Source organism: Achroia grisella, unplaced genomic scaffold, assembly GCF_030625045.1.
Source record: "Achroia grisella isolate CSIRO2021 unplaced genomic scaffold, CSIRO_AGI_Agris_v1 utg1360, whole genome shotgun sequence".
Classification (NCBI taxonomy): Eukaryota; Metazoa; Arthropoda; class Insecta; order Lepidoptera; family Pyralidae; genus Achroia; species Achroia grisella.
The window spans coordinates 393,815-421,553 of NW_026712626.1; the positions used below are offsets into that span (position 1 = coordinate 393,815).

General features: G+C 32.4%; 1 protein-coding gene across 1 annotated transcript in view; it reads right to left on the reverse strand.

Moving 5' to 3' along the window:
- The window catches only part of LOC131855280 (serine proteinase stubble), a 51,499-nt gene that overhangs the window by 15,136 nt on the left and 8,624 nt on the right, over positions 1 to 27,739 (reverse strand). Inside the window, exons 2-3 of the mRNA XM_059206529.1 lie at positions 16,845 to 17,140; positions 6,190 to 7,575 (exon numbers count right to left, since the gene is read on the reverse strand). Coding sequence (XP_059062512.1) covers positions 6,190 to 7,575; positions 16,845 to 17,088 — 1,630 coding nt within the window. The 5' untranslated portion in view covers positions 17,089 to 17,140. The remainder of the gene's footprint in view (positions 1 to 6,189; positions 7,576 to 16,844; positions 17,141 to 27,739) is intronic.

Below are 27,739 nucleotides of genomic sequence, written 5' to 3' on the forward strand. Positions count from 1 at the left end.
ACGAAGTATAACATCAATGCGGATTGGTGGAAAAGGAGAGGATGACCGAAAAATGTGGACGGAATGTGTGAAGAAAAAATGAAGAGTGTATGCCCAGATATATACTGTTTTAAATTTGAAGCAGTCCTTAATTATACGTATAATTAGTTAAAATCACAGGGTCTTACCACGTTTATTTTTATTGAATTCTCGATATATGCTCAGATATTGGCCGATAGCGATCAGTGGATGAGAATGACACTGCACGGACCCCAAACAATGGGTTAAAGGCAAGGCAATGACGTCATTTTAAGTGGTTAGTGAACATATGGAAAGTATTTAACTCTAAGTACATTCTCTAGTTCGTCTCGCCATTAGCGAAGAAAGTAAACCTTGCAATTTCACTAAGACAATACAATGCGGCCCGGCGTCACCCGCGTCCTACATACGTGACCTGTACGTTAATGCGATGGACCGTACAGATTATTCTAGAAGTATTTGCATTCTGACGGTTGCTGTGACCACGGCGAATTGTAACCCATATCAGAATATCAATATCATACCTGTTGCAGACTCTATGCATATTTCTGGGGGATTTATATTTATAAAAAAATATATTTAACTATTTATATCAGTTGTCTAGTATTTATAACACAAGTTCTGCATAACTCGGAACTAGATAGCGCTAGCGATAGCGACTTGATATTGTCCAGGTTTATTATTATTAATAATAAATAATAATAATAATTTTTTTACTAAGCCTATAATATTCAGGTACTATAATATACAGGTTTTAAATTATTTTTACAAACAATTTGTAACTGTGATATAGTCAATGATATGTAGGGATAGTGATAAAAAATTTACAATTATAACTGACAGAAGTTGTCCTATTCTAACATTGATTCACTCTAGAAAAAAGCTTTCAAATAGTTAAAGAATTTCTTCGAGTATTCTCCAAGTTTATTTTCCTCATAACAAAATCTGATCTCACTCTTTATATATTAGTATAGAAAGGGGTCAATGTATGACACTCATTGGATCAAACCAAATAGATGCACTTCCTTATCTCTCCAACTCTCAGCTCTGTTATTTGTTATTTAACTATATATATAATATTTTGTGTGACTCACTACTTACAACTCATTCTCTATGACTCACTGACAGATGAAACGCTAAATTGAGATTCGAAAGCAGACCTGCGTCACTTCAACCTTTTTTCATAAAATAAATGTTTATCTATTTATATTCATTTTGCAGTGACGATTATTACACTTAAGTTACATTTATATATTCGCAAAAAAATTATAGCCTATGTGTTATCCTGATGTATTTTAGCTTCCTGTCTTTCTTTATTTCTTTTTCTTTCATATTACGGTAAAGTAAATCTCTTCAGTAGTTTTTATGTATAAGAGTAACAAACATCCATCCATATGTCCAACCTTACTCATAAACTTTGATGTTTGTAATATTAATAAGATAAATACGTTTCTTTTATGATACTGTATATAAAATTTTTGGCATTTTCTTCAAAAAGGATAAACATTGTATTGGTACAAAAAGAACCTATACATAGTACCTTCACGACTTCTATCCCGGATAGGGTAGTCAATCGTTATTAATTGTCGACATCTTGGTGCACGCAACACTTGTCAAGCCAATGTTTAAAAAATCATATAGGTTCATCATATCAATTTGGTTTGTTATTGGTGTTTCCATTCAGTCAGTGGCAGTCAGAAATATAAATTAAATAATAATATATAAAGTTTTTTGTGTCGATCAGATTTGAACTTGAAACCTATACTGACTAAGTCGGCTACGTTTATATACAAGATAAAAGATTGCTTGATGAAAAAATGCTTGACTGATTTCAAAAGTTGTTTTCAACTATATCATACTTTTCAGCTGGTACATTGACTGAAGGTAATATGGGCAGCGCTGTGTGATTCAGTTAGTTATGAATGAGATGGTAACTAAGTGCGAAACATTAGCATTACATAAATGACCTATACACGACACTAAAATAAGGGGCAACATGGGAGCAATAGTGGGGAGTGCCCTAGATCGCTTCCTAGATTGCCTCGTGTGTGGAGAAATTACGACCGCATTATGTTAATTGTCCATAGCGTGCCCCCTGACTTTACTCAATTACATTGCTCACCTAGTACAATACTGGATTGACCCTAAAAAATACCAACATGGGAAAATTCACACTAAAGTATTAACTTTAAAGTCTAATTGACAACCTCGGTGGTGTAGCGGTTTTACAAACCGCTTTCCTTACAATGATCGCAGGTTCTATTCCTCGCAAGATGCAAACATATTGTATTCATAAGATAGATTGTTTGTATTTGTTAAAAATCCCCGGATATTCATTCACTATTGTGACTTGTCGGGCTTGTTACTATTTTATTAATTTACGGGATGGAAACAAAATAACATTCAACAAAATACTAATGGAATTACTCTGTATACTGTATAATCACTATAAATTGTCAAATAGTGTTAATTGCTATTGGATTTTGGTATTTTTTCAATTATTAGTCTGCTGTAATTTAAAAATTTTGCCTACTATTGTGGTTTTTTACTATTTATTTGTATTTATTTTCTATTATTTGTGTTCTAATTTCAGTTTCGAATTAATTTCTTTTTGATTACTATGTATATTATGCATTTACAAAAAGAAATGTAGCTAAGTAATTATGTCAGTTGTCTAGTACCCGAAACACACGGTCTTCTTAGTTTGTGACTAGATAGTGCTGTGTGGATAGTCTCGGATATAATTATAATCAATAATTATTAATTGCACAATTCGTAGTTCAGTATGTACACAATTATATGTGTTGATTTTACTCCTGTCATACGAGTATAATGTTCCAATATAGTGCCTAGTTTCCGAGTCGTGTGTAGGCCATTTTATTTAGCCATAACGAGTGCATTTTTATTTTTTTTCTAACATTCTCGTGTCAAATAGTGTCAACAAACTCTACATAGCTTGCATAAACTTATAAAAGATAACAACTAATGAACTCATATATAATTGAATATATTAACAATATTATTAAGATGTAACGGTCAACGAGTCATTGATCTCTGTAATTCGTGGTATTTGTACGTGGGTGGTACATTGTGGTAAACAAAAAACACTACCATTACCACTTGCAAAGGTCCATAATAAGATGTTAGACTAAATAGGGTTATTTACCCTGCAACTTCTGATGGTATTGTTTTTTTTACCGCAGTATATTAATAGATATTCTAATAAAGAAATATATAATCAGGTGATAAAGTTACATGATACAAAGACATATTTTTATAATGAAAAAAAGCGATTGCAAAAAGATTTAACGGCCTCGGTGTAGACCACACGTGGCCGCGGTTTAGCATATCGCCTTACTTTCGATGGTCGCGGGTTCGATTCCTCGCACGGTACAAACATTTGTACTCATGAGTATGATTGTTTGTATAGGTCTCGGTGTTTTCTATGAATAATATATACATTGTATTGTTATTGTAACATTGTAAACATGTACAACATTTATTTGAAAAGAATACGAGCTGAAATTCTTGTTCGTTCTTCTTAACTCGAGATCATTCCGAACTGACGGTAGATTTGACATATCATAAGAGTCTGTAATTGATCTACATGAATAAGGCTATTTTGAGAAAAGAGCAACACGCAAGTTTCTTGCTCGTTCTTCTTGTGATGAGACAGCTTTCCGAATGAGCGGTAGATTAAAAAAATGTAATGAATATTCAAAAGTGCTTCAATGTAAGTTTATTTGAATAAATGATTTTCTATTCTTTGAAATTGAATTTGAAAAAAAAATAATTATGTAGTTACGAAAAAAAAAATATCTATGTATTTGTATCAGTTACCTAGTTAGTACCTATAAGACAAGCTTAAATCGAGACTAGATGACGCTGTGTGAATTGTACTGAGATTATTATTATTATTATTATTTATTTTATTTTATTTTATTTAAAACTTTATTGATTTTGTACAATAGTTATTACTATATACAATAGTTTTTGTACAATGTAATTATTACTATCATTGTACTTCGTAGAAAGTTATTTAGTTAGATACTTCTGTCTACATTTAAGGTGTCAAGGAACTTGCTTTGTATACTGTATTGGTTATAGGAATATATATTGTATATATAGAAGTGAAATTATAGGGCATAGACCATAACATACAAAGCAAGTTTCTTGGTAACTCAAATATGGTAGAGTTATGTAGACCACTATGTAAGAACTCTAACTGTGGTAAAAATCATTAATAATTCATTAAATAAATTTGCATTCGATACAGTGTTATTAGGGATGAATATCTGGTTATAACATTGGGGATAAATTATAAAGTATGGACATAATAACTGTATCACCTAAATTTCTTCACAAGCGCTATTTCTACACACTACTGTTACGTCTTATCTTCGATGACCTATGTCGGCCCAGACATTGAACTGTCTATCCTATCTTTGAGAATGAAATCCTTTAATATACTATTCAAATTGTATGCGGCCGAGAGCTTTTTTTAATAATATATTCAAACATTATGCATAAAATTCGAGAGTGACAAACGAATATAATCGTAATATGACGCAGTACGTGTAAATTTTGTTTCTATTAGATATAAATCTACAAACGAAAATAAAATCGTATTTTTATAAATATGCAAGAATTTTCTCATTAATATTGCGGTACTAAAATAGGATAGTTTGTTTACAAGATATATGCTTATTAATTTGTTAATTTAAGATGTAAGATTTATTTAGATAAGCATGTTTATCTTGCAAATGTTTGCATTATGTTTTGTCTCTAATATTTTTTTGCAATTTACTTCAAAAATATAATATTATCAATTCGATTGTATTTTATGTGTATTACCTCAGAATTACGTATATAGTTACGTACGTATACTACGTGAACCGATTTTGCTAATTCTTTCTTCATTTGAAAGCTGGTAATTCTGATCATGGTCTGACCAAATTTTATGCTATTTTTAATAATGGGGTTGAAGCCGATATTTTTGTAACCTAAACCAGGTATTACCAATTCTACTTTTATCATAAAGATTAATGTATCTTTTTTAAATTTCTGTCCAATTTTATGGTGCGATTTAATGCCATCACTCGATACTCGTATTTGTCAACGAATGTAATGCATTTGTTTAAAAAAAGCAAAAATATTTATATATAAAAATAACATTCTTCGAATTCAAACCCAACTCGGCCGTTTCTAAATCAATAAAAATGATTCTCCTACCATGTAATCGGTGTTTAACCTAATGTCATTTCAAAATGTATATTTGTTTTATAAACACATACCGTAGGTGTTAAATAAATATTATTGACATCTGTAGATACGTATGAAGTTAATGAACTTATTGCAAACAAAACTGGGCACTGCGAATTATTTGCTAAAGCGAAAGTGTAGTAGGAATTGCGTTATCTAAAACTATGAACTCCTACATTTCAACGACCTCATCACCTGTTTGCCCTTCCGATTAAGTACCCATTCTGTTCAAAAGGGGAATCGAAATTATGACGGTCTGAGCCGATGTTCTAACCCCTGGTAATGCCGATAGATTAAAGTCGTTCCATAAGTACTTCCGAGGGTTAGGAGCGCCTCCTACATGTCGTTCATTAAAGCTATAAAGGTCAGCTGCGGCCAACAGCATTAGGATAATTCGAAGAGTAGCTTCTTGTCCCTTGTATGTAAATTTCTTCAAATTTGTTTTTAGTTGACGTGTTTATAAAAAACAGTTTCGGGCCTTGACAGAAAAATCAGTCAGATTATACCTGTATAAATATAGAGTTAATATCTTTTTAATTTTGTTACGTGGTCTGTGAGAAATTTCTAGTTCTCTGCTTTTTTATGTAACTAAAATAAGCTGACAGCCCACCTGATGGTGCTTTAACTGTTATTTATATGCCTAATACAGTACCATGGATATCACGTTAGTATGTAATACCCGTGATATCACTCATGCATTGTTGTTCTGGAGGACTACCGTAAATTACAATTTAATTATTGTAAATCAAACAAATTACATACCCAAAGCTAGCTGCTCAGAAGCAGATATAGGAGAACAGAAGTATTTGCATGGACGGATTCTTAAAATGTCTACGTCGGTGGTACTATAATAGAATTAGAATGTGTTCGTGGTAGCTATATAAAAAAAAGAAAATATGCAGGACTTACCATCTAAAGCTGTTGTAATATTCTCTGGAGCTTTTGTGCCAGCATCTATGGTCGACCACGTCACCAATGGTGGGTATTCCGTCGATGAAGACAATGTTGTTGATGAAACGGTTGACGAGGGAATTTCAGCCGTCACCACGGGTTTTAGTGTTTCTTTTTCACTAAACTCCTCAATTAATGTAGTTATTTTTATTGATTCAGTCGTCGATGTTGAAGTTGTTTTAGGAACTTCTGTTGTGATTACTGTTGAAGTTGGTGCTAATGTAGTTGTTGTTGTTGTTGTTGGCAGTTCATTTGATGATGTTAATACCTCTGTTACATATTCAGTTGCTTCTGTTATTCTTTCCGTTACTAAAGGTACTATTTCTGTTGTAGTTGTCGTAGTTGATGACGTAGTCGTAGTTGTTGCTGGTGGTGTAGTTATTGTAGTAGATGTAGAAGAAATTGTTGTTCTTATTGGTTCTTCAGTAGATGATAATGTTGTATTAATATAAGTGATTGTAGTAAAAGAAGGTCTAGTAAATATAGGTCTAGTACTAGTTGATTGAGGTAAAATAGTTATATTTAATCTAGGTGGTGAAGGCAGAGGCTTCTTAGTAGAAGGTCGTTTAGGTGGCGGCCTATACGGCGGTTTTCTAGTAGTATTGAAGACTAGAATAGGCTTAGTTGGCCTAGGTTTACTAGTGGTTTGTAGTGTGGGTCTAGTAAAGTTTGATGGTCTGAATGGTTTGTGCGTAGGTTTTATTGGTCTTCTAGTAGGTTTGGTGGTCGTTGTAGTTGTAGATGTTGTAGTTATTTTAGGAGCCTCAGTAGTATCAAATTTAGTTGGTTCGTCAGTAATAGAGTTAGTTAAATCACCAGAAACAGTTTGGAACGTTGACAATTTAACTGGTATATCTGTAATTACTTCTGGTGTTGTGGCTTTTGTGATTTGCTTCCTTGTTGTTGTTTCTACAGCGACCGCTGTTGTTATCTTACCATCGTTTATAGTTGTTTGATCATCAGTCTTTAATTCTAAATCTGGTTCAGTTCTGTCTTGTAAAGTTTCTGTTTTAACAGTAGTTACTTTCTCTATAGTAGGCTTTCTTGTTGGAAATATATTAGGTATTTTACTAACTGTTGTCTGTACTTTATCTTCTGTTTGTGGATGTACAAAGTTACCACTATCAATTGTGTTATCTTCTATATTATTACCTATTATTTGTGGAAGTAAAGTTTTATCAGGTATTTGACAGCAGGATCCGAAGTAGAACCTGTCTATACATGTTCCCAAATGGGAACCATTAGCTTTAAGGCAATCTATGGCGAACATGCACAAACCCTCTTGGCCCGTTCTTCTTGATATGCACGGCAAGTGTCTTATGTTTCTAGCTACTGGCACCGGACCTGGAAATAAAGAAAAACTAAAGGTTAATTTAATCAAATATGGCTAAGAAAATACATAAGTACATACATATTTTTAATATTAATAAATAGGGTTAACGCATCATTTTAGCTTGTTAGATTTATGATTGAAGATGTAAAAAATACTTTGTGCGTATTCAATAACCTTGACAAGGGGGTCTCCTAATAAAAGCATTTTTTTATATAATGATATTTGATGTGATTATTATCCCATGTGTGATAGTTAGGAGTATGATATGCTTACTATTCGATACATTTGAATTAATTTTATTGGCAAGAGTCAAGTCTACTGCCATTTCTAGGTTTGAGTAAAAAAAAAACAAATTGGCTCTGGCGCTCCCTGCTTATATTACTTTGAGTTATGATTGTGTACTTTATATCAGGTAGGTTTTCCATGATATGTCCCATGTTGTAATTGGTATACATATGTTTTAATTAATTAAAAATTTCACTAATTTAAACTGCAAAAGACTTCAACGCAGACACTAATACCATCGACATCTATCGACTAAAATGTATTTTTGGAAATAACGACATCTGTTGGTTGCGACTGAAACTATTTATCATAATATTAGCACGATGAAAACTATAAGATGCTTTTTATAAGATTTCTTACGATATACAGATAAAATAGCGCCATCTACTATGAATAGTATGTCAACTATTCGTATTTTATAGTCTTGTTTGTCTTAAATATTGCAATAGTATTTTACCAGAAAATAAAACTGGGTTTATATTACAACGAAGCTAATGCAATCCGTCAATACTTGCTCAGTGCGTTAGTATGATCATAACTGATGAGACTGAGCTTGCTATCGGCTTTGTGAGTATTGTATTTTCGTAATAACTACTAGGCTGGGCACATTGGCTGAAATGAAAAAAAATATTCCATGACCTATAAAATTAGTGTTATTAAGGAAAGTAGAACAGTGCTGTTCCTTAATGATAGTAATAACATATAATATCATACATCATATGTTATAGCACTGTTCTACTGATATGATATATTATATATATGATGATATGATATAGAATATATTATATTTACTTCCGTATATTGTCTACTTATATTTGCCACTGAATATTAACATCAGGTTAAGGGGGCGGATTGGCGAATGGCGAATTGGTCTCGATGGGCTGACTGACTTGATCTCATTCTCATCTATAACCATTAACGCAGTTGTGTACATCTTTCCAATGTCATTCATACGAAAAAAATCTTAGTCAATAATTAGACCGACTTAGACGATACCGTTTGCAAAGAAAAAAGTCTTACATCTTTAATAATAATAATAATCTCAGTATAATTTACACAGCGCCATCTAAACCAAAATTAAGCTAGCTATAGCTTGTGTTATGGGTACTAGAGATAACTGATACAAATACATAGATATATTTTTTTCGTAAATACATACATATTATATATAGAAAACACCCAGACCGATACAAATAATCATACTCATGAATACAAATGTTTGTGCCGTGCGTGGAATCGAACCCGCGACCATTGGAAGTAAGACGGTGTGTATGACGCCCTCGGAGGTCTTGCGGTTTATGCTAGACCACCGAGGGCGACATATTTATAAACATGACCTTAAAAAAATTCGGAACATTTTTTCCAAAAAAATAAAAATACTATCAAGTCGAAAGGGACGAAGAAACTGTGTCAGTCGGCCACCAATCATCAGCAGTCACCTTGGTCGTCGGGCAGGTTCGTCGAACGGTACCCGCTGCTGTGACGTAGTTTAAAGAACGAGTTTCCGAGCTCGGATTTGAACTATTACCCGTTATGACAAGAGTAATTGAAACCGATTATACACGTATACCTACAACAATATTGTATTGCGTGACTAAGATCCCGCTATATATTTTATTGAATTAGGTGTTATTTGCGGAAATCTATTTCATTACTTAATAGATTTATATGTATAATAGGTAAATACAGCATCAATATTGCGAACCTAATACAGACTACCACTATGGACATAACGATATCATATGATAACCGTAATACTCCTCATGCGTTGCCATTCTAATTCTAATTAATTCTAAAAAGACTCTATGTCTTGCCTGTTATTCTATAATTTCAGTTTAATCACGCCCTACAACAGACACACAGCTTACAAAGAAAGTTGACCCATGCATACGAATTTTTAGTCTACCTCTAATAATATTTCCATTAGAAACCCTCAATTCAAACTGGGATTGACATTACGACGTGCTGAGCCGAGGTTCGAACGCCTACCGGTGCCGCGGTGCCCTCAGACTAAAGTTGTCTCCGTCAGACCGGAGTTAGCCTTCAGCCTCTCCATAAGTTCTTCCATAGGTTTGGAGTGTCATTTGCATTCATCCCCCCTCATTCGGTGAAGCTGTAAAAGTCAGTTGCGACCAACAGCATTAGAATAGTTCGAAACAAAAAAGACATTATAAGATCATTGATATAAACTAAGAATAAAAATCGACCAAGAATTTGTGGTTCAACTGTTTTTAGTCGCAAGGTTCATTTTTACAACAACTATTCTATTACGACAATAAATACATACATAAGTATTATTTCTTTTTAATTCTCTAATATTACTATGTTACTGTATATTTAAAAAATATTAAACACTTTCAAATTGTGGAATTGAACTATATTTTGTTAAATTATAATTGTAAATTAATTACAATTACAATATGTAACACACTCTAATCTGTAATATGACATAAGCTTACTGAATTAAGAAATATTTTAACATAAATTACAATATATTCATACATTACACATCAAACAAAATTTTATATATTTTTTTAACACTCACATATTTAGACTTTTATATGTGATTATGTACTTTTTTTATATATGATAATGCCAGTCCCATTGTATTTTATTGCTAATCTTATCTTCCACTATATATTATATATATACGACTATATATAAAACCTTTTCTTTTTGGTACTCGTATGTATGGCTGATCTAGTTAACATATTATCCTATAACATTTTCTAGGTTTGCTAGAAGAAATCTCTTTTTAGAGATAAGCTCGCTCTTGTACATTACATTTATCATATTACTCTTATTTTCCTGTGTGTGGGCATAAATAATAAAATAAAACTTACATCATTTTATACGCTACATAATTATGGGTCATTGTACTACAATTTAATTAGTTACTTTGTAGTTTTTTAAGCTTAATATCAATTTTTTTTATGTTTCTTGTAGGTATCTCTCATGAGATATAAAAACGGTTTATACTGACATTACAAAAGGAAATTTGTATGTGATCGTTTCTTGTCTCTGCAACTATGCGACGACTGATCGGAACCATTAATGAAATGTAATATGAAGGTATATTATCACGACGATGTCACTCTATTCTTCCAAATTTGAATTTTAATGACTGTATATTATTATAAACATGTTCCACTATTATTTGAAAAAAATCGAGCTGAGTTTCTTGTCAGTTCTTCTCATCTCGATATCATTCCGAACTGACGGTAGATTTGACATATCATAAGAGTCTGTAATAGACCTACATGAATAAAGATATTTTGAATTTGAATTTGAATTTGATGGAAATAGACTGTTTTCGGACTGTTAGTAATGTGGACTAATGAACCCATTGCTAACAATGTACCATATCAGGTTTACCTCCACGCGGTTCACCCCGGAAACCAACCAGTGTGCCAACTGACTTCATCCCATACCCATATTATTATCCTCGGCGGGGCACCATTCCGCCACCGTAAACCGTTAGCGCAGGCGGGTGTAATTACATTATCATCAATTAAAATAAAATAGGCCATTTTCATTTCAAAAAAGCAGACGGAGTCGCGGGAAATTATGATGAATGGATTTAATTATTTTAAAGATGTAAAATAACATACACGTATATTTTGTGTCCTATTAGATTATAAATTAATTCGTTAATCAAATAACAGATGGCGTTGTGTAGATGCTTTATTTATTATTGTTATTTGATTATTACCAATAGATGGTGATCTATAAATGTACCTACTCGTTTCAGCAGTGTCAGGTACCACTGCACCTCTAGTAGTAATAACTTTGAACTCTTGTCTAAGTTTTTTGCATGGTTATTTATGTAATTACTTAAATAAAAAGACTATGTAGAATAAGGACTGAGTATGTCATTGTTATTTATTTATTTAAGTAATTTCAATGTACAAAATACCAAGGTAAAATACATATGACGGACTTTTTGGACTGCATTTTCTACCAGTCAACCATAGATTGTGCAGCGAAAATTTATCTTACTCCATAGTCGATAATAGACTGTGTAATGCATCACACTATGGTATACTACTAGGATGAAGTGGCATATTTCCTCTCAGCCCGGAAGACGTCCACTGCTGAACAAAGGTCTCCCCCAAGGATCTTTAATGGAAGTATATTGTTTAATATATAATATGGAAAATTAATAAAAATTATTTATATATTTTATTTATTTATTTAGGTTTACCAACAATTGTCTTGACTAATTACAGTAATTTATGTAATTAAAGAACTAAGATCTAACTTTAAGATCTTAGATGTAAGATCAAGTTCGTGTTTATGGACCAGAAAATCATGTCATACACGAGTAGAAATAAGGAAAAATGATTCCGTATACGAATAAAAGTTGCTCTAACCATATGTTTAAAACATAATCCAAGAATTATCCTTTTTTTTAATGGATGATAATTGAATGATGCTCCCACTTGCGCTAACGGTAACTAGCGGGCAACAGTGGAAAATGATGAGAATGAGGTCAGGTCAGTTAGCCCATCGTGGCACCAGGAATTTACCGTGATGGTTTCCAGGATAGCAATGCGGTTATTAATCCAAATTATTGACAATCCCTTTCTCCTCAATAATTTGCAATTATATACAATATATAAATTGGGCTCTTTATCTTATTAACCTTTGATTTATGAATGAGAATAACCTATGCGTGTGAGAACTCTTTGTATTTGGACAATTCACACAGCGCTTATCTATTCACAAACTAAACAAATCGGCCTAGCTGATACGGTAACCGTGTTGAGAAACTCTTTTACTAATTATATTCTTAAATCTTTATTTTTCTGTATTCCATAATCAAAACTATAAAACAAAATTATATATTATATATGTCACTTCACTGTCTCTACAACTACCATTAATATTTATCCCATTATAAATTGTTTTACTACATATTTCTACAACAAACCGTCACCTGTATAAGTACATGAAAAGCACTAGGTTATATCACGTTATCATGTGGCGCCAGTGATAATACGTTGGTAATGCGATGGCGTTTCTGATGGCTAAGGTGTGCGTCATGTAATTTTATAGGATAAGCCTGTAAATTTACTCTTCAACTTAAACAAAACGCAAACACTACTTGCCGGCTGAAATAGATGACTGAGGTACCCAAATATTATAATATTTGTGTATTATAAATATATTTAGGCCAATAAAAAACCCACTTTGGGGCAATATTAAGGATGAATCTAAAACTACTTGTCAGATCATAATCAAATTTATAGGACTACAGAAGAAGCACCAGATTTAAAATTAAAAAAAAACTCATAAAGGGGTTAAATTTCCAGTATTTAAGTTCCCTATCACGTCCCGGCAGGAAGACGTGATAGGAGAGTATTGAAATATGAAATCCTTATAGTACATAAAAGTATTCGAACAATTAAAGAAACATTCACATACTTATACCTAAACCTGAACCGGTATATTCTGAAGTCGGTTTATAAATAATTCTACGTGAGACGTAAGTGTACCAATGCATGACATATGTACAGTCATTAAACTCACATTTATATTACAATAAGTGATAATTATCTCACAAATGCAAAAGGTTGTCGAACCGCATATTTCCCACAAAGATAGGTTTTTTTTGGTAAAATTGAGGAAAAATATATCGTTAGGTGTAAGCATAAGATTATTTGATGACCTCGATGGTGTAGCGGTTTAGCACACCGCTTTACTTCCGATGGTCGCGAATTCGATTCCTGGCACGGTGCTACCATCTGTATTCATGACTATAAAAGTTTGTATTGGATACATTACATTACATACATATTATGTATATATGTATATATTTATATATATATGTATACTTATATATGAAGGTATTTCTATCAGTTGTCTGGTACTCATCACAAGCTCTGCCTGGCTTCGTATTATATAGTTCGCAGTGTGAATTATCCAGGGTTATAACCACCAACAAGAACGTGGCTCTTAATTTTTAATAAATGACAAAATTTCAACCACATTTCCTAGCAGCAATAAAGGATATATTTCAATAAAAATAAAGATAATAGAAATAATAAATACAATTATAAAAATATAATTATATTTGTATGTATAATTTATAAATACTGTGTATATGTGTATTTATTCATAAATAGTATGGACTATATGCATATAGTGATGCATATGCAGACATATTTAAGCACGTACAAAATTATCTTCTTTAACATTTGAATTTAAATTTAGATGATTGCACCGCCCACATGAATCTCTGTTTACCCTTTGGTTGACTGGGAGAAAATGCCTCAAAGTGTTAAGTCCTCTATATGCACCTTTATTCGTATATATATGCATTGAAGTTTAATGAATAAAATAAAACTGTACGGCTAGTACTTATTTCATATTATTAAATGTAGATCATGACCACAATTCGCCTTAATTTGTTTTTAATGGCATTCAACATTATATTCAATAACTTGCCACAGTCGGCCACACACTGTACTACACTAATACACTCTCACTTGACGTTAATGACGGCAAAAGTGTAAGTGAAAATAATTTGTCTCGAATGTATTGTGGGCACTAAAATGGAGAACAGACCTCTAGACAGTGGAACCAATCGGTGTTAGAGTAAATGATAAAAATGTTGTGTGAAAGTGTGTGACTGTTTTATATTAATACTAGCTTTTGTTCGCGGCTTCGCTCGCGTTAATTTACCCCCTTAGGGGTGGAATTTATTAAAATCCTTTCTTAGCAGATGCTACGTCATAACATCTACCTGCATGCCAAATTTCAACCTGATCCGTCCAGTGGTTTGGGCTGTGCGTTCATAGATCACATGTCAGTCACCTTTGAGTTATATATATTTTGAAAATATAGAATTCTTCTGTACGTGTGTTTATCACTTAACTCTTCCTAAGCTGGATCGATTTGTATATTACTTTTTCTGCTATTTATTTATTTATGAAGGCTGTATATATAAATAAATAGTAATGGACAATACACAAATAATGGTGCACTTGGTGGACTTAACACTTTGAGACATTTTCTCCCAGTCAACCATATAGCTAACAGAGATATAAGCAGGTAGAGCATTAAAAAAAATATATAAAATGAAATAACAACGCAAAAAAAACTATAATTCAGATTAAAAGTGTCAATAATCATACATAATGTTATACATACATAAAAAAAGTTTCAAGTTTCTAGCTTCAAAAAAGACGATACTTCCATACAACCTTTCATATCATACCCTTACAACCCTTTTTTTTACATTAAAAAGTCTCCTCTCTCAGGATATAGACTATCTGTGTGCCAAATTTAATTTGTAGACTATCTGTGTACCAAATTTAAATCGCTTCAGCAGTTTTGGCGTGAAAGCGCGACAGACAGACAGTCAAAGTTACTTTCACAATTATGATTTTTATTAGTAAGGATAAGGATTTCATTATGATCTGTACAGTCATTTTGGTGTGTAAATGTACTATACAGACAGACAACATTTATAACACAGTATAGATATCTCATTAGACATTTCAAAAGTACGGAAACCCAATATCCTTGACTGTGGCGGTATGTAAAAGTTCACCATCCTCATTGTGGTGACACTTTCACTCTGTCACTAAGGCATCCTATCGGGGTCACAGTGACAGGCGCCAACACGCCCTGATATTGAGACACGTCATGCGTCATATCCTTGTTGACATGTAGCGAAATTTATGCAGAATACTATAATACTTAATATTAATAATAATAACCCTGGACAATTCACACAACGTCATCTAGTCCCATGACAAGCAGAGCTTGTGTTATGGGTACTAGACAACTGATTTAAAACTTAGATTTTTAATAATAGGACGAGGTAGGCCACCTACTACATGGTTGATTAAGGGGCGTAAAGGAGTTGGGCCTGTCAAATGATGATGCTTACCAGCGAAATGCATGACGCCTCAAGATTAGGAAAGCTGACCCCGTGTAACGGGAAGAGCGAGGATGATGAAGTAGAAGAACATACATAATACACATACAGTACCTACACCCAGACCGCAAACAAACAAATAATCATACTCATGAATACAAACGTTTGTACCGTGCGAGGAATCTAACCCGTGAACATCGGAATTAAAGTGGTATGTTAAACCGCTAGACTACCGAGAAAGTCATATGTATTGACTGTCACGGTATGGTCATCGAACAGTTATCACTAGGCTTCGAAGTTATACCAGAATTCTGTTCAATGCCTGATGATGTCTCGTTCAGAGGCGAAACACATGTCGCAATATGGGCGTAGACTCAACAGCGGTCGGAATTTGATCACCATTAGAGAAGGTCGAAACGGTAGGTTGGTAGCACGAAAGGTTGTAGCGGAATTAAGCAAAATAATATAAATCCATTAAGTAGTGAAGTGGACTTCCGCAAAATAACACCTAATTCGATAAAATAGATACAGAATAGCCGAGGTAGTAAAAAGTGTGTGCTTTGTAACTTAGGTTTTAGTATTAGACTGTGGTTAGGCAGTGAAATTATCGGATAAGATAAGAGTCATGACGTTTTATTTTTCAAAGATGGCAACGTATAAGTGGTATCACGAACGTCATATGATAAGGTGATACCCGTGGTGCTATTCCTGAATGTATAAATATAATAAATAACCCTGGACATTTAACATAGTCCAATCTAGTCACACGGTAAGTAAAAGCTTATATTATGGGTACTAGACGACTTATATAAATATTTTTTTTTAATGCATACATAATATACATAGAAAACACCTACACCGATACATACTGTTATACTCATGAATATAAATGTTTGCACCGTGCGAGGAATTGAACCCGGAACATCGGAAATAAAACGATCTGCTAAACCCACCGAGACCGTTATGTATATCATGAATATTGGCTTTATCATATTTTATAGTGCACAGGTACAGTATACAGCATTAGTATAAAAATGAACATAAGTTTTAAAAGTAATATTAATATTAGTATTGATATCCTATCTTTATAATAAAAACAAACAATACCTTGCATATAGTCCATATTTAGTATCACCGGTCCTGCCTTCACAGTGTGCAAATGTAATAACACTTGAATCACCAACATTGCAAATGTAAAGTTAAGGCATATGATACGAAAACTGTCCACAAATCTCACTATGTAACACATTCTGTTCGTGTTGTTATCACTTGACACTTTCTCACTATCACTTGACACATTTTCGTGCGCACTTGGGTGGCTGTAGGGCCACGTACTAATTGGCGGGCCCATATTGTGTTCTGTTACAGGTGTTGCATTTTTATATTGTTTACTGTTGGAATATCTGTAACAAAGAAATTAATTTGATTAATTTATCGTGATACGAAATTGACAGCACGGTTACGTTTGTCACACTCATTTTATTAGACAAGCAGCTTGGTAAGATACGAACGTGATTGGTAATAGTTGTTCATGAACGGGTTTTTTATTTAATGTTAGACATAGACACCTACATTAAAACACAAACAATAAACCGGCTTTAAAAAAAAGAAATTCATTTGACTTGCCAGATCTTCTCAATTGAATTTGTAAATTGGACGGTAGGGAAGAAATTTTACGTTCATGCATAGCGGCTAAAACGTATTACATGAATAAATGATTTGATTTCAGTAATGCTGTTTATGTCAAGTGCATCGTAAGTTTTTACTTATTCCAGTTACATACATCAGAGAAATCATCCACACACGCTAGAAACTAAGTGGTCTCGGATAGTGCGGTTAGCCAGAGTAGCTTCCTCCCACGTACACTTAGGCTGTGGAATGAACTACTTGCCGAGGTTTTCTCACGAGACTACAGCATGGAGTTTTTCAAGAATATTAAAGTTCCTTAAGAATCGGACAACGCGTACGACAACCTTTCTGTTTCTGTCCATAGCTACGGTAACCATTTACCATCAGTTGGGCCGTCTGCTTGTTTGCCATCATCGTAGTATAAAAAAATAGCTTTATTCTTCTTTTTAAAATCATTAAAATGTATTGTAAATTAAGGTTCAGATTAAACGATGACAGGAAGTGCAAATAAATTTCGTTGCTCCTATACTGTTGCTACCAGTCAGGTATACAGGTATAAAATCTTTTAAAGCCACCATTAAACAAAGAATACTTCACTTCTTACCTGTGAAACACTTAAACGACCAATCGACATCCCAGTTTCTTAATAAACATGACTGGTTTGTGACTCATTCACTTGGGATTGGAAAAGGAATCGTTACACACCATGCAAATTAATAAAAATATGGCATTATAGTGTATGATTTAATACGAAAATATAAAATTAAAAATTAGTTATTTAGGAATTATTTAATCTTAATATTAGTAATTATGTATATATTACGAGTATTTGATTTATTCTTTGTAAAATACAGAACTTGTTACTTTTTTTCATTGCAAATTTAGTCATTATAGTTTTATATAATATAAATACTTTGTTTTTTTTTTGCTTGCAAAAAAAAACAAAGTTATTATTTTATATATACAAAAAAAATTAAGTTATTCTTTCATAATGTAGTTTTCTATGAATATTTTTTAAATTACAGATTTTAAAAATAAAATGCTATCTTACCAAGGAGTAAATTCGATTAATTTTAGTTTATAAAAAAAATAATTTTAAATCTATTACTTATAAAAAGCTGTATAATCAACGAGTGATATAGATACTTATGTAAAGCCGGGGCAAGTTGTTAGTTTATACTATACATAATATTATAGAGAACTTGTAAGCGGTAGACTAAAATGTCATGAGTCATTTAAAACTTTTTTATTTTTACAACAATATAATAGACTACATATAATACTATGTAGTACATATAATATAGTACTTACTATAGCATTTACAAAAAAAATATTTTATATTCTACCAGTATTGGAATTCATTAATTAATAATATATTCAGTGGTAACAAATAATAGTTTTTACTTATGTCTGCAATCTACCATTTATTAGTCCATTCCAATTATTTGTTTTGTGTTCTACTTGCTTCTTTTGTTTTTTTCGCTTGCTGTCTCTCTCTTTTATATACGACTACATCTGTCCTTTACGTAATATTCCGCTTCATATAGTCCATCCAATATAATTCCAAAAAATTGTAATTTTGAGTTATTGTAATTATAGTTAATGTATTAAGTGTGTATTATTATCCTAATATATAGAAGCCTCATAAAGTTATGAGCACCCGAGCAAAGCCGGAGATGGTAACTAGTTAGTAATAAAATATAACAAAAGTTCCTCTCAACTACCATCTCGGACTCAAACCAACGACCTCGCAAACTGTAAGAAAACAGGCCGTACCGGCTACGCAGGATCCACTAACTGTATTTATAATACTTCCTGACAGCGTTTAGATTGTAAATACTGGAAACTAGCCCGGTAGGGTTTGAGATTCGATCTTAGTTGGGTATTATTATTTTGTATGTGGAAATGACCTCTATTCATAAACATTTATTTAAAAAAAACTTCAAATGTTTTAGATATTGGATTGAATCCTTACTAAATTAAGAACATATACATCTACATGTACATATACATGAACATATACATCATCACCATGATCTTCAAGATATTTAAAGATCGCTGGAAGACGCAACATACACGAAAGTATCTCCCGTGTCAGTTCCATACAAATAAAAAAAAAAGACAACTGGTAATTAGAGAGATGCTGTTAAATAGGTTTAAAATAGAACTACACAAATGGCTCTTAGGAAAAATTATGTTACTTTGCGAGAATTTACATAACATTTAATATTCTCATAATTATTTTGTAAATCATTAAGAAAACATGTAATTTGGATGCATCCTGATTGTGAAAACATTTGTGATGACAAATCATTGTATTAGTGAAATTTGGGTTTGTTTATTGTTATTTATTTTTTATGCATAATTTAAAAAAAAACATTAGTATTCTGCACTTTTTTTCTACATCAACTATAAGTGTATGAAGTTCCATACTTCGTCCGCGCAATTTTCGTAAAAACAGGGTACAAAGGTTTATGCTCCACGTATTAATATCACGACTCTGTGAAAATTTAGGTATATAATCCATTGGTAGCCTGAAATAAATAAATAAATCCTCCAGATATTTTTAGAAATTTAAAACATAAACAATGAAACAGTTATTTTATGCTGATTTTATTACATGTAAAGACTAGTTATGCTGGCGGATTCACCCGCGGGAAATTTATAGCCTATATTCGTTATTGTATTACGCTATTACGCTATGTTACTGTAAAGTTTCATCAAAATCCGTTGAGAAGTTTTGGCGTGAAAGAGTAACAAACATCCGCCCATACTCACAAACTTTCGCGTTTATAATATTAATAAGATAATGTAGAGGGTTGTTATAAAAAGTGGATTGTGTCTAATTGTACGTAAGTGCAGGCTGGTTACCGCTAGGAAAATGAGGCGACCGTTACCGCCGACCCGGATGGCGTCTCCGACTGGTTGTCGCTCTCCGGTTGCATTGCGAAATTACCAGTTTTTGTACCATCTAATCAACACACGAGTATGTTACACAGATCGAGACATAATGTGTCTGAAAATCATAATAAATATATATGATTATATTTTTATTGGGTTGTTTCGGATATTGTCAGGCGCTTGGCCTTGTAGCACTGCGACCTACGTCTATTGTGCTCGCCCTTTTTCAGAGTTTGCTACCCAAACCCGTCAGGATCAAGAATTGAAGAATATTCTTAGGAGCGATTGTTTTTATCTTCTCAGGATGGAGTGTAAACTGTCCAAAGGAGATATTATTATAACGACTTACTAGGATTGTGACTTCAGTATGCTTGAATGGATACTAAAATATGTAATGCTTAATAAAATTTGGCAAGAAAAAACAACTAGATTGTTGTGTTGTATTGTATTTGATGTTCGTTTGTTTGAGGCGATGTATTTCCCTGCGTGGGTGATGGTTGATGGTGGCTCAATAATACGCTTCCTGGTTGATGTTTTTCTTATTTATTGAAGTTTACAATTGAATAGTGTTTAAATTTATAATATTTATATACAGAGCTGTATGCACGTTGATGAACGGACGGAGAGAGAGAGAGAGAGTTGCCAGCTAATAAATTTAATGTTGCTACAAATAAAATAAATATAGTGTTTTCAACATATTGGGGGCCACGACAAATGCTAATATAAATGTTATTAGGAGGACAGGTATAGGCTATTTTTTCTCACTGGAAATAGTTAATACTATACATATATTTGCGTCTAAAGTTGCGGGTAATAATGCTTTATACTTATAAAATCATTGGTTTTGACTGATTATAGACACCAAATCACTATATCTATATAAATGGAACATTTCTTATAATTATATTTATACCATCACCTGTTTTGATTTACCAATTCATTTACAAGCCATTTTAATCCTAATTACAATAACAACACAACTTATTTTTAAATGTTGAAAAGTTATTAATCGTTTTCGATATACATTCATATAAAAGACATCAACGCGTTACTAACGTTGTTAGTTTTACACAATTAACTAATGTTTTATAATAAATTCGCTACCTGCCTCAGCTTCGCACGGGTGTAAATATATTATAAAATATAAATCTTCCTCTTAAATCACTCTATCTATCGCTAAAAACTGCATTAAAATCCATTACGTAGTTTAAAAGATCTAAGCGAACAGACAGCGGAAACGACTTCATTTTATACTATGTAAAGATAAATATATTCTTAAAATGCTGTGTAAACTCGTCTGTAGCCGAGATGATTAGGTAGTTATTTATAACTATTAAAACCGTAAAAATCGAGCAATGAGTCCACTTGATTGCTACTACTTAATGAGTCAGCTGTCCGTTATTGGTCTCAGATACAATTCTCACGATGCCACGAATATTTCGCATGCTAAGTACAGTTTTATGAGCACTTGACGACTTGTAAATATGTGTAAGGAATGTTTAATCGTATATATTATACTCGACGGCCTCAGTGGTTCAGCGGTTGAACACACCGCCTCACTTAATTTGTCGCGGGTTTCGATTCCACGGTATAAACATTTGTATTCATGAGTATGATTGTTTGTACCAGTCTTGGTGTATTATATGTATAATATGTATGTATTTACAAGAAAATATCTATTTATTTATTGAGGGTTTTGGTTTATTGTCAGGTGCTAAGACTTGTAGCATTGCCACCTGCATAGATCTATTGTGCTTGCACTTTTTTAAAGTTCGCTACCTAGACTCATTAGGGACAAGTTTCGAAGGATATTCTTAGCAGCGATGGTTTACATTTTCTCAGGATATAAGTGTATACTTTCCAAAGGAAATATAATGCATGAGTGGACTACAACCATATAGGATGTGATAGTACACATAGTACAAACACATCCTATGTGGTAGCACATAGTAACACACAGTAGCGTTTCCTCTTCTGTTTGGCAAAATCTGCAAAGTGTTGTGTTTTCTGTACCGAAATATATTAGTAGTTTTTAAGTGTTTTAGTAATGGTTTTTTAAACATTAACATTGTCTGGTTTATGTTCAGTCGAATTTGTCACATGTTACTACTGACTTGCTAACACACATTTGTCTTTTCATAGTCATAAACCAGTGTATTTTTTCACATGGAGGTCACAGCTGTATTACAAAATGTAATACAAATGTTACATTCATTACAATTATTAGATATATAAATAAAATTTGTCAAGCGTGAGTCGGACTTGCACAATGAGGAACGGAAAAATGTGGAGATGAAAATGAGAAGTGATGGAGGAAGAGATGCATGTATATATGCGTATATAGCACATATGGGTGCTGCTTGTGTGGATATCTATATATTTTCCTTGACAAGTAAAAACAAAGCATTATAGCAACATACAAGTTTCTTGCTTGTTCTTCTTGTGATCAGACAGCATTCCGAATGAGCGGGAGATTAAAAAAAAAATGTTTTCTGAATGGATTAATGAATCATTTACATAAGATACAGCGTTATTTTGAATTTTCTAGTCCCAATGTGGACGAGAGGGTCTAAAATATAAGTTTTAAAATTTTATATTATATGCTTTGGTCAGCGGTACTTAAAACTACTCAAAATTAATATCGGTGGCATTGGCTTCTGAAATATAATGTAATATATAATTTTAATAATTACATTTTCATTATTTTCCATCATTTCTAGATACACATTTTTAATGGGAGTCATTTCAGAATAATCTTTCCTCAAAATATGCATTGACATTAATATGACAAAAATATTCAGCTTGACCCATACATTTATGTACTTTATTACCATACATATAAAGTTGATAATCAATTATTACACTATGACAGGATCAGTAATATCTTTTTAGAAATGATTATGTTCCTTTTTTAATTTGAAAATCGAACTCTCTAATTATTATATTGATGATCGGCTTGTAATAATACAGATAGTAATGCATCTTGTTCAGGCTGATATAAAGTTTAGTATTGAATGATTCGAAACCTTATAACAACTTCCTTATACATGTCATTAATGCTTGGTGCTATAAAAATAAGGTTGAAAATAGAATGCCTTTGTTAGTCAGTTTTTACAAAGTATGTCAGACCGTTAGCACTAAAGGTTAGAGTGTGAAAGTTAGCGTGGGACGAATTCAGGTTAGGGTTGCCCACTTTTACCCGACAGGGTAGCTGGTTCGCTTCCTGTTTAGTTAAATTTTCAACCCATTTTAAGAACAAGATGGTTGTTATTGCCATTGCTAGGATTCCTTGTGGACTGCACTCTACCGCACAATCAAATACGCAGTAAATGGAAAATGAATGTTTGGAGAAAATTACACTTGTAATTTAGACCTAAATTTTCTCAATACTATTATTGTGCGGCAGAATTATCATATGAAAAAAAAACCTATTTCATAATTGTTAAGTTGCACTTTAATGATTATATTTCCAGAGATAATTTTCGATTTCCATTATGCTTTCTTTTAATCAAATGGCCACTAATTATGTCACAAGTGGGTCACACAAACAACCTCACTTTTATTTATATATTAGTATTTTTTTTGTCCAGGCTATAAATTCATTATCATAAAAAAAATCAATCAATATTATAGTGCTATCAATAAAAATAGAAAATTTCCTATTTTCTTTTATTTATTGTATTCAATTCTTTCAAATTGTTTCTAGAACTTTGTAAAATAACAGAGCTACTGACCCACCTGATGGACCTCTACCATCATACCGTTTTTTATTAAGGGATTTGAGCTATTACTCTGTGCTAAATAGACCTGTAGCACTGCAACTTGCACAGATATATTTGAATAGCAATATGGATATAAACAAACTCTACCTTGGGTTTATTTTATTACCGAATCAAACCGTAAGTTTACATATTACCTATCTAATCTATCCATCAAGTGATTTATCAACAATAATGATACAGTTATTTTAAAGAATAATTAATTTAAATAAAATTACATACAAAAATATTACCCATGATGAATGATACACAGTAAATTGATATAAATTATATTGAAATAATTCATCACAAATCGTTTTAGAGGACAATGAACTTACATGTGCATGCCGTTTGCAAATCATAACAAAATAGACTCAAAAAATATAGAGTTAAAATACAAATTCAATTGAAGTTTCATTCTTCCCACGCGTATAGATACAGTTTTTTTATAAATTGAGGTCGTATCTAAAAATATTGACTAATAATCTATGAATATGCAATTAATAGACAGAAAATGGGTCATATTCCTTTATGACGACCTCAGTGGTCTAGCGGTTTAGCACACCGCCTTATTTTCCGACGGTCTCGGGTTCGATTCCTCGTATGTCACAAACATTTGTATTTATGAGTATGATTGTTCGTATTGGCCTGGATGTTTCATATGTCTAATATGTACGTATGTATTCAGAAAAAAAATTATTCAAGTTATTATATAACTTGTCTAGTACCCATAATACAAGTTTTGCTTAGCATGGACCTAGATGGCGTTGTGTGAATTGTTCAGGGTTATTGTTATTATTATTATGACTGACACGATAGTTATACCTGACGGAGTAGTCAGAATGTAAACTGTTAACGTATTGATGAACGCAATGCTTGATATGCCTATCGTATTATATGTTAGACTCTCCCCATATAGCGTCTCGTTTGGGCTGTTGTGCCTGTAGACCCAAGACTACTAAAGTAGCCAGCCAAGCTCCTTCCAGAAGCGCAGTAGCCTCCTGGTGTATTCACAGGTTTTACGAAGCGACCACACAGTACGTTGAGTGGGCAATGGGCTATTTAAAATTATTTAAAGGGCTATTATTTTGATTTCAAATCACTTCAAGGGTTACAAATATAAATTTTATGGCTGATTTAGAGGTAGAAAAACAGGACCCTGGAATAGATGCCAGTGCAGTTTTTATTATGTTCAACCAGATAGAGAGAAGGCCTTTAGCCCATCGCCACAAATTTATCTTGAATTTAGGGGAAAACCTGGTATAACTAGCCAAGGGCAGTATTAGGCAGCCCAGTATATTGTATTGTATAGAGGAAGCAATAAACAATTCGTAACTGCAATATGCACTCGTGACTATTACAAGTTCGGGGTCTAACATAACACGTTTTATCTTCAATTATTCTGTTGTTTTCAACCGACTCCGAACAGGAGGAGGTTCCCGGTTCAACAGTGTTTTTTGCATACATTATACGATATCTTAGTTAATATTGCAAATGTTTTTTGATGATTCCTTTTGCAATAAATAAGACTCACATAAATTAACTCGATTGATAAATTATAGTCAACTAGCTATGTTTTACTCGCATGAAATTTATAGCCTATATAGTATTATTTTGATGTATAAACTATAGTACTGTAAAGTTTTATCAAAATTCGTCCGCTATATTCTACATAAAAGAGTAACAAACATCTATTTATCTATCCATACTCATACACACTTTCATGTTATAGTATTACTAAGATGTATTTCTACTGCAAACCCTTGAGACTCTATTGCAATTAATAAACTTTTTTTTTAACTAATGAACTTTTAGTAGAAGGAAATAAAATGAGCAGGATGAAGACTGGTCAGTTAGAGCATCATAACATTACATTCATAACGCGTATTTCAAGGCGTTTGTGGCCCGGCTCCCCACCAACATGCTTACCACCTTCATGAACGAAGATTACTGGCAGAAGGGGGTGGTGTATCGGCGCTACAGTGGCAGATTGCCGTCGTCAGTACCGTGACCAGAGAGAAATTTATATTACGTATGTTAATCTATAAGGTATTTATAATATGGGCAATTAGTATCCTGAATTTAATCAATAAATAATATTTATATATTTTATCTTTCGTATATTACATTTAAAAAAAAATATATTGCCTGCTAATCAAATTGTATACGCCATATAACCGGAACATAGATGTTTTGTGGTATTTTTTACAACCATTCTAATTTACCATTCAAGACATACATGCAGCTGTGTCTGCAGAATATTAAAAAGTATCAAAATGGTACAAAAATATTAGCAGTATACTATAGTGTCGATTTCCTTTGCCAAGCCTCAAACGGTAAAAAAGTATTAAGGCAGCAAAGATTTAAAATTAAAAAATAGAAGTTATATGGCTTAATAGCAATTTGATATGCTATCATAAGATATGTAATTTGTAAGTTTCATAACGAGAATATACAATACTTGCATAATACAAGTAAAATAAGAAAACAAAATGTATACTGTGGTTTTCTTAAAAATTTTTTTCATATGTAACGGCTATTATTTAGCACACTAATATATTTGTGATGATCGCAAGTTCTATATAGGGTGTTTTTTACTTATATACTCGTATTTACAAAAAAAAATAGTTGTTGTTTCAATTCATATACCTAAAATACCTAACATAGAGCGGAACACCAATGTTGAAAAAACTAACTATCATCAGATGCACACGAAGTTGCACATGTTAGATGATATAAAAGTAATTACATCATAGTACAAAAATAATAGAATTATTTGAAACATTCATATGTCTAAAATTGTACTACAATATTTGCCAAAATAAAATAACCGACCGCTAAATTAAGTGGCGATACAAATTTAATTGGCTCATTGTAGCGAAAGAGATCAGAGCTTAAATTCAGGCGGCCCGCGCAGTGTTCTTCATTTAGGATATAAGAATATTATCGAATATGATCCTTTTTATATATATTCTTTATTGCACTTTGAATTACAGTAAACTTAGTAAATATGACAAAGTGAATATAGGTGGGATTATCTCTAAAAGAGATTTCTACAAATCCACCTAACACAATGTGGCATAGCTACTATTTCACTCCCCACTAAAAATAGGGATGTTAAAAATTTAAGAAATATATCTCCTATACTAATGGACCGATTTTGATAGTGATGTGACCGAGACGCTTAGTAGTTCTTGGTTATTATTTCTGAAGGTCTGTTCATCTGTTTGATTATTAAATTACCAACCCATTATCTAGTTGACGATGGGATTTCTTTAAGTTATTTTTTGCTGTTTTCTGTTTTATTTTTTATATAATTTTACTTGTATAAAATAAAATCTTTTTTTTAATGTTGACTAAAAATGGTAAGACATAGTTACCATGCAGGTAACTTTGTACAGTCTACCACTGGTAAATTATCAAAAATTGTTTCATTTTATGTTTTTTAATATTTCCACCAATGTCTTTATTGCCATAATTATCTGCATACACCATGTCCCCGATGTGAGGTTGGCCTCACATGTGGAAAATAGAGTCCAATATATATATTATATTAACTTTGTAACACAATTCATACGTAAAAATAATTAATGGACTATTTCAAGTATAAGTTTACGAAATTCCCGATCTGCTTTCTTGGAATGATGTTGGTATTTCTATATTCAATTTATTATAAGGTTTGTATTGAACCGGAACCGTAATAGGTTTGAATAG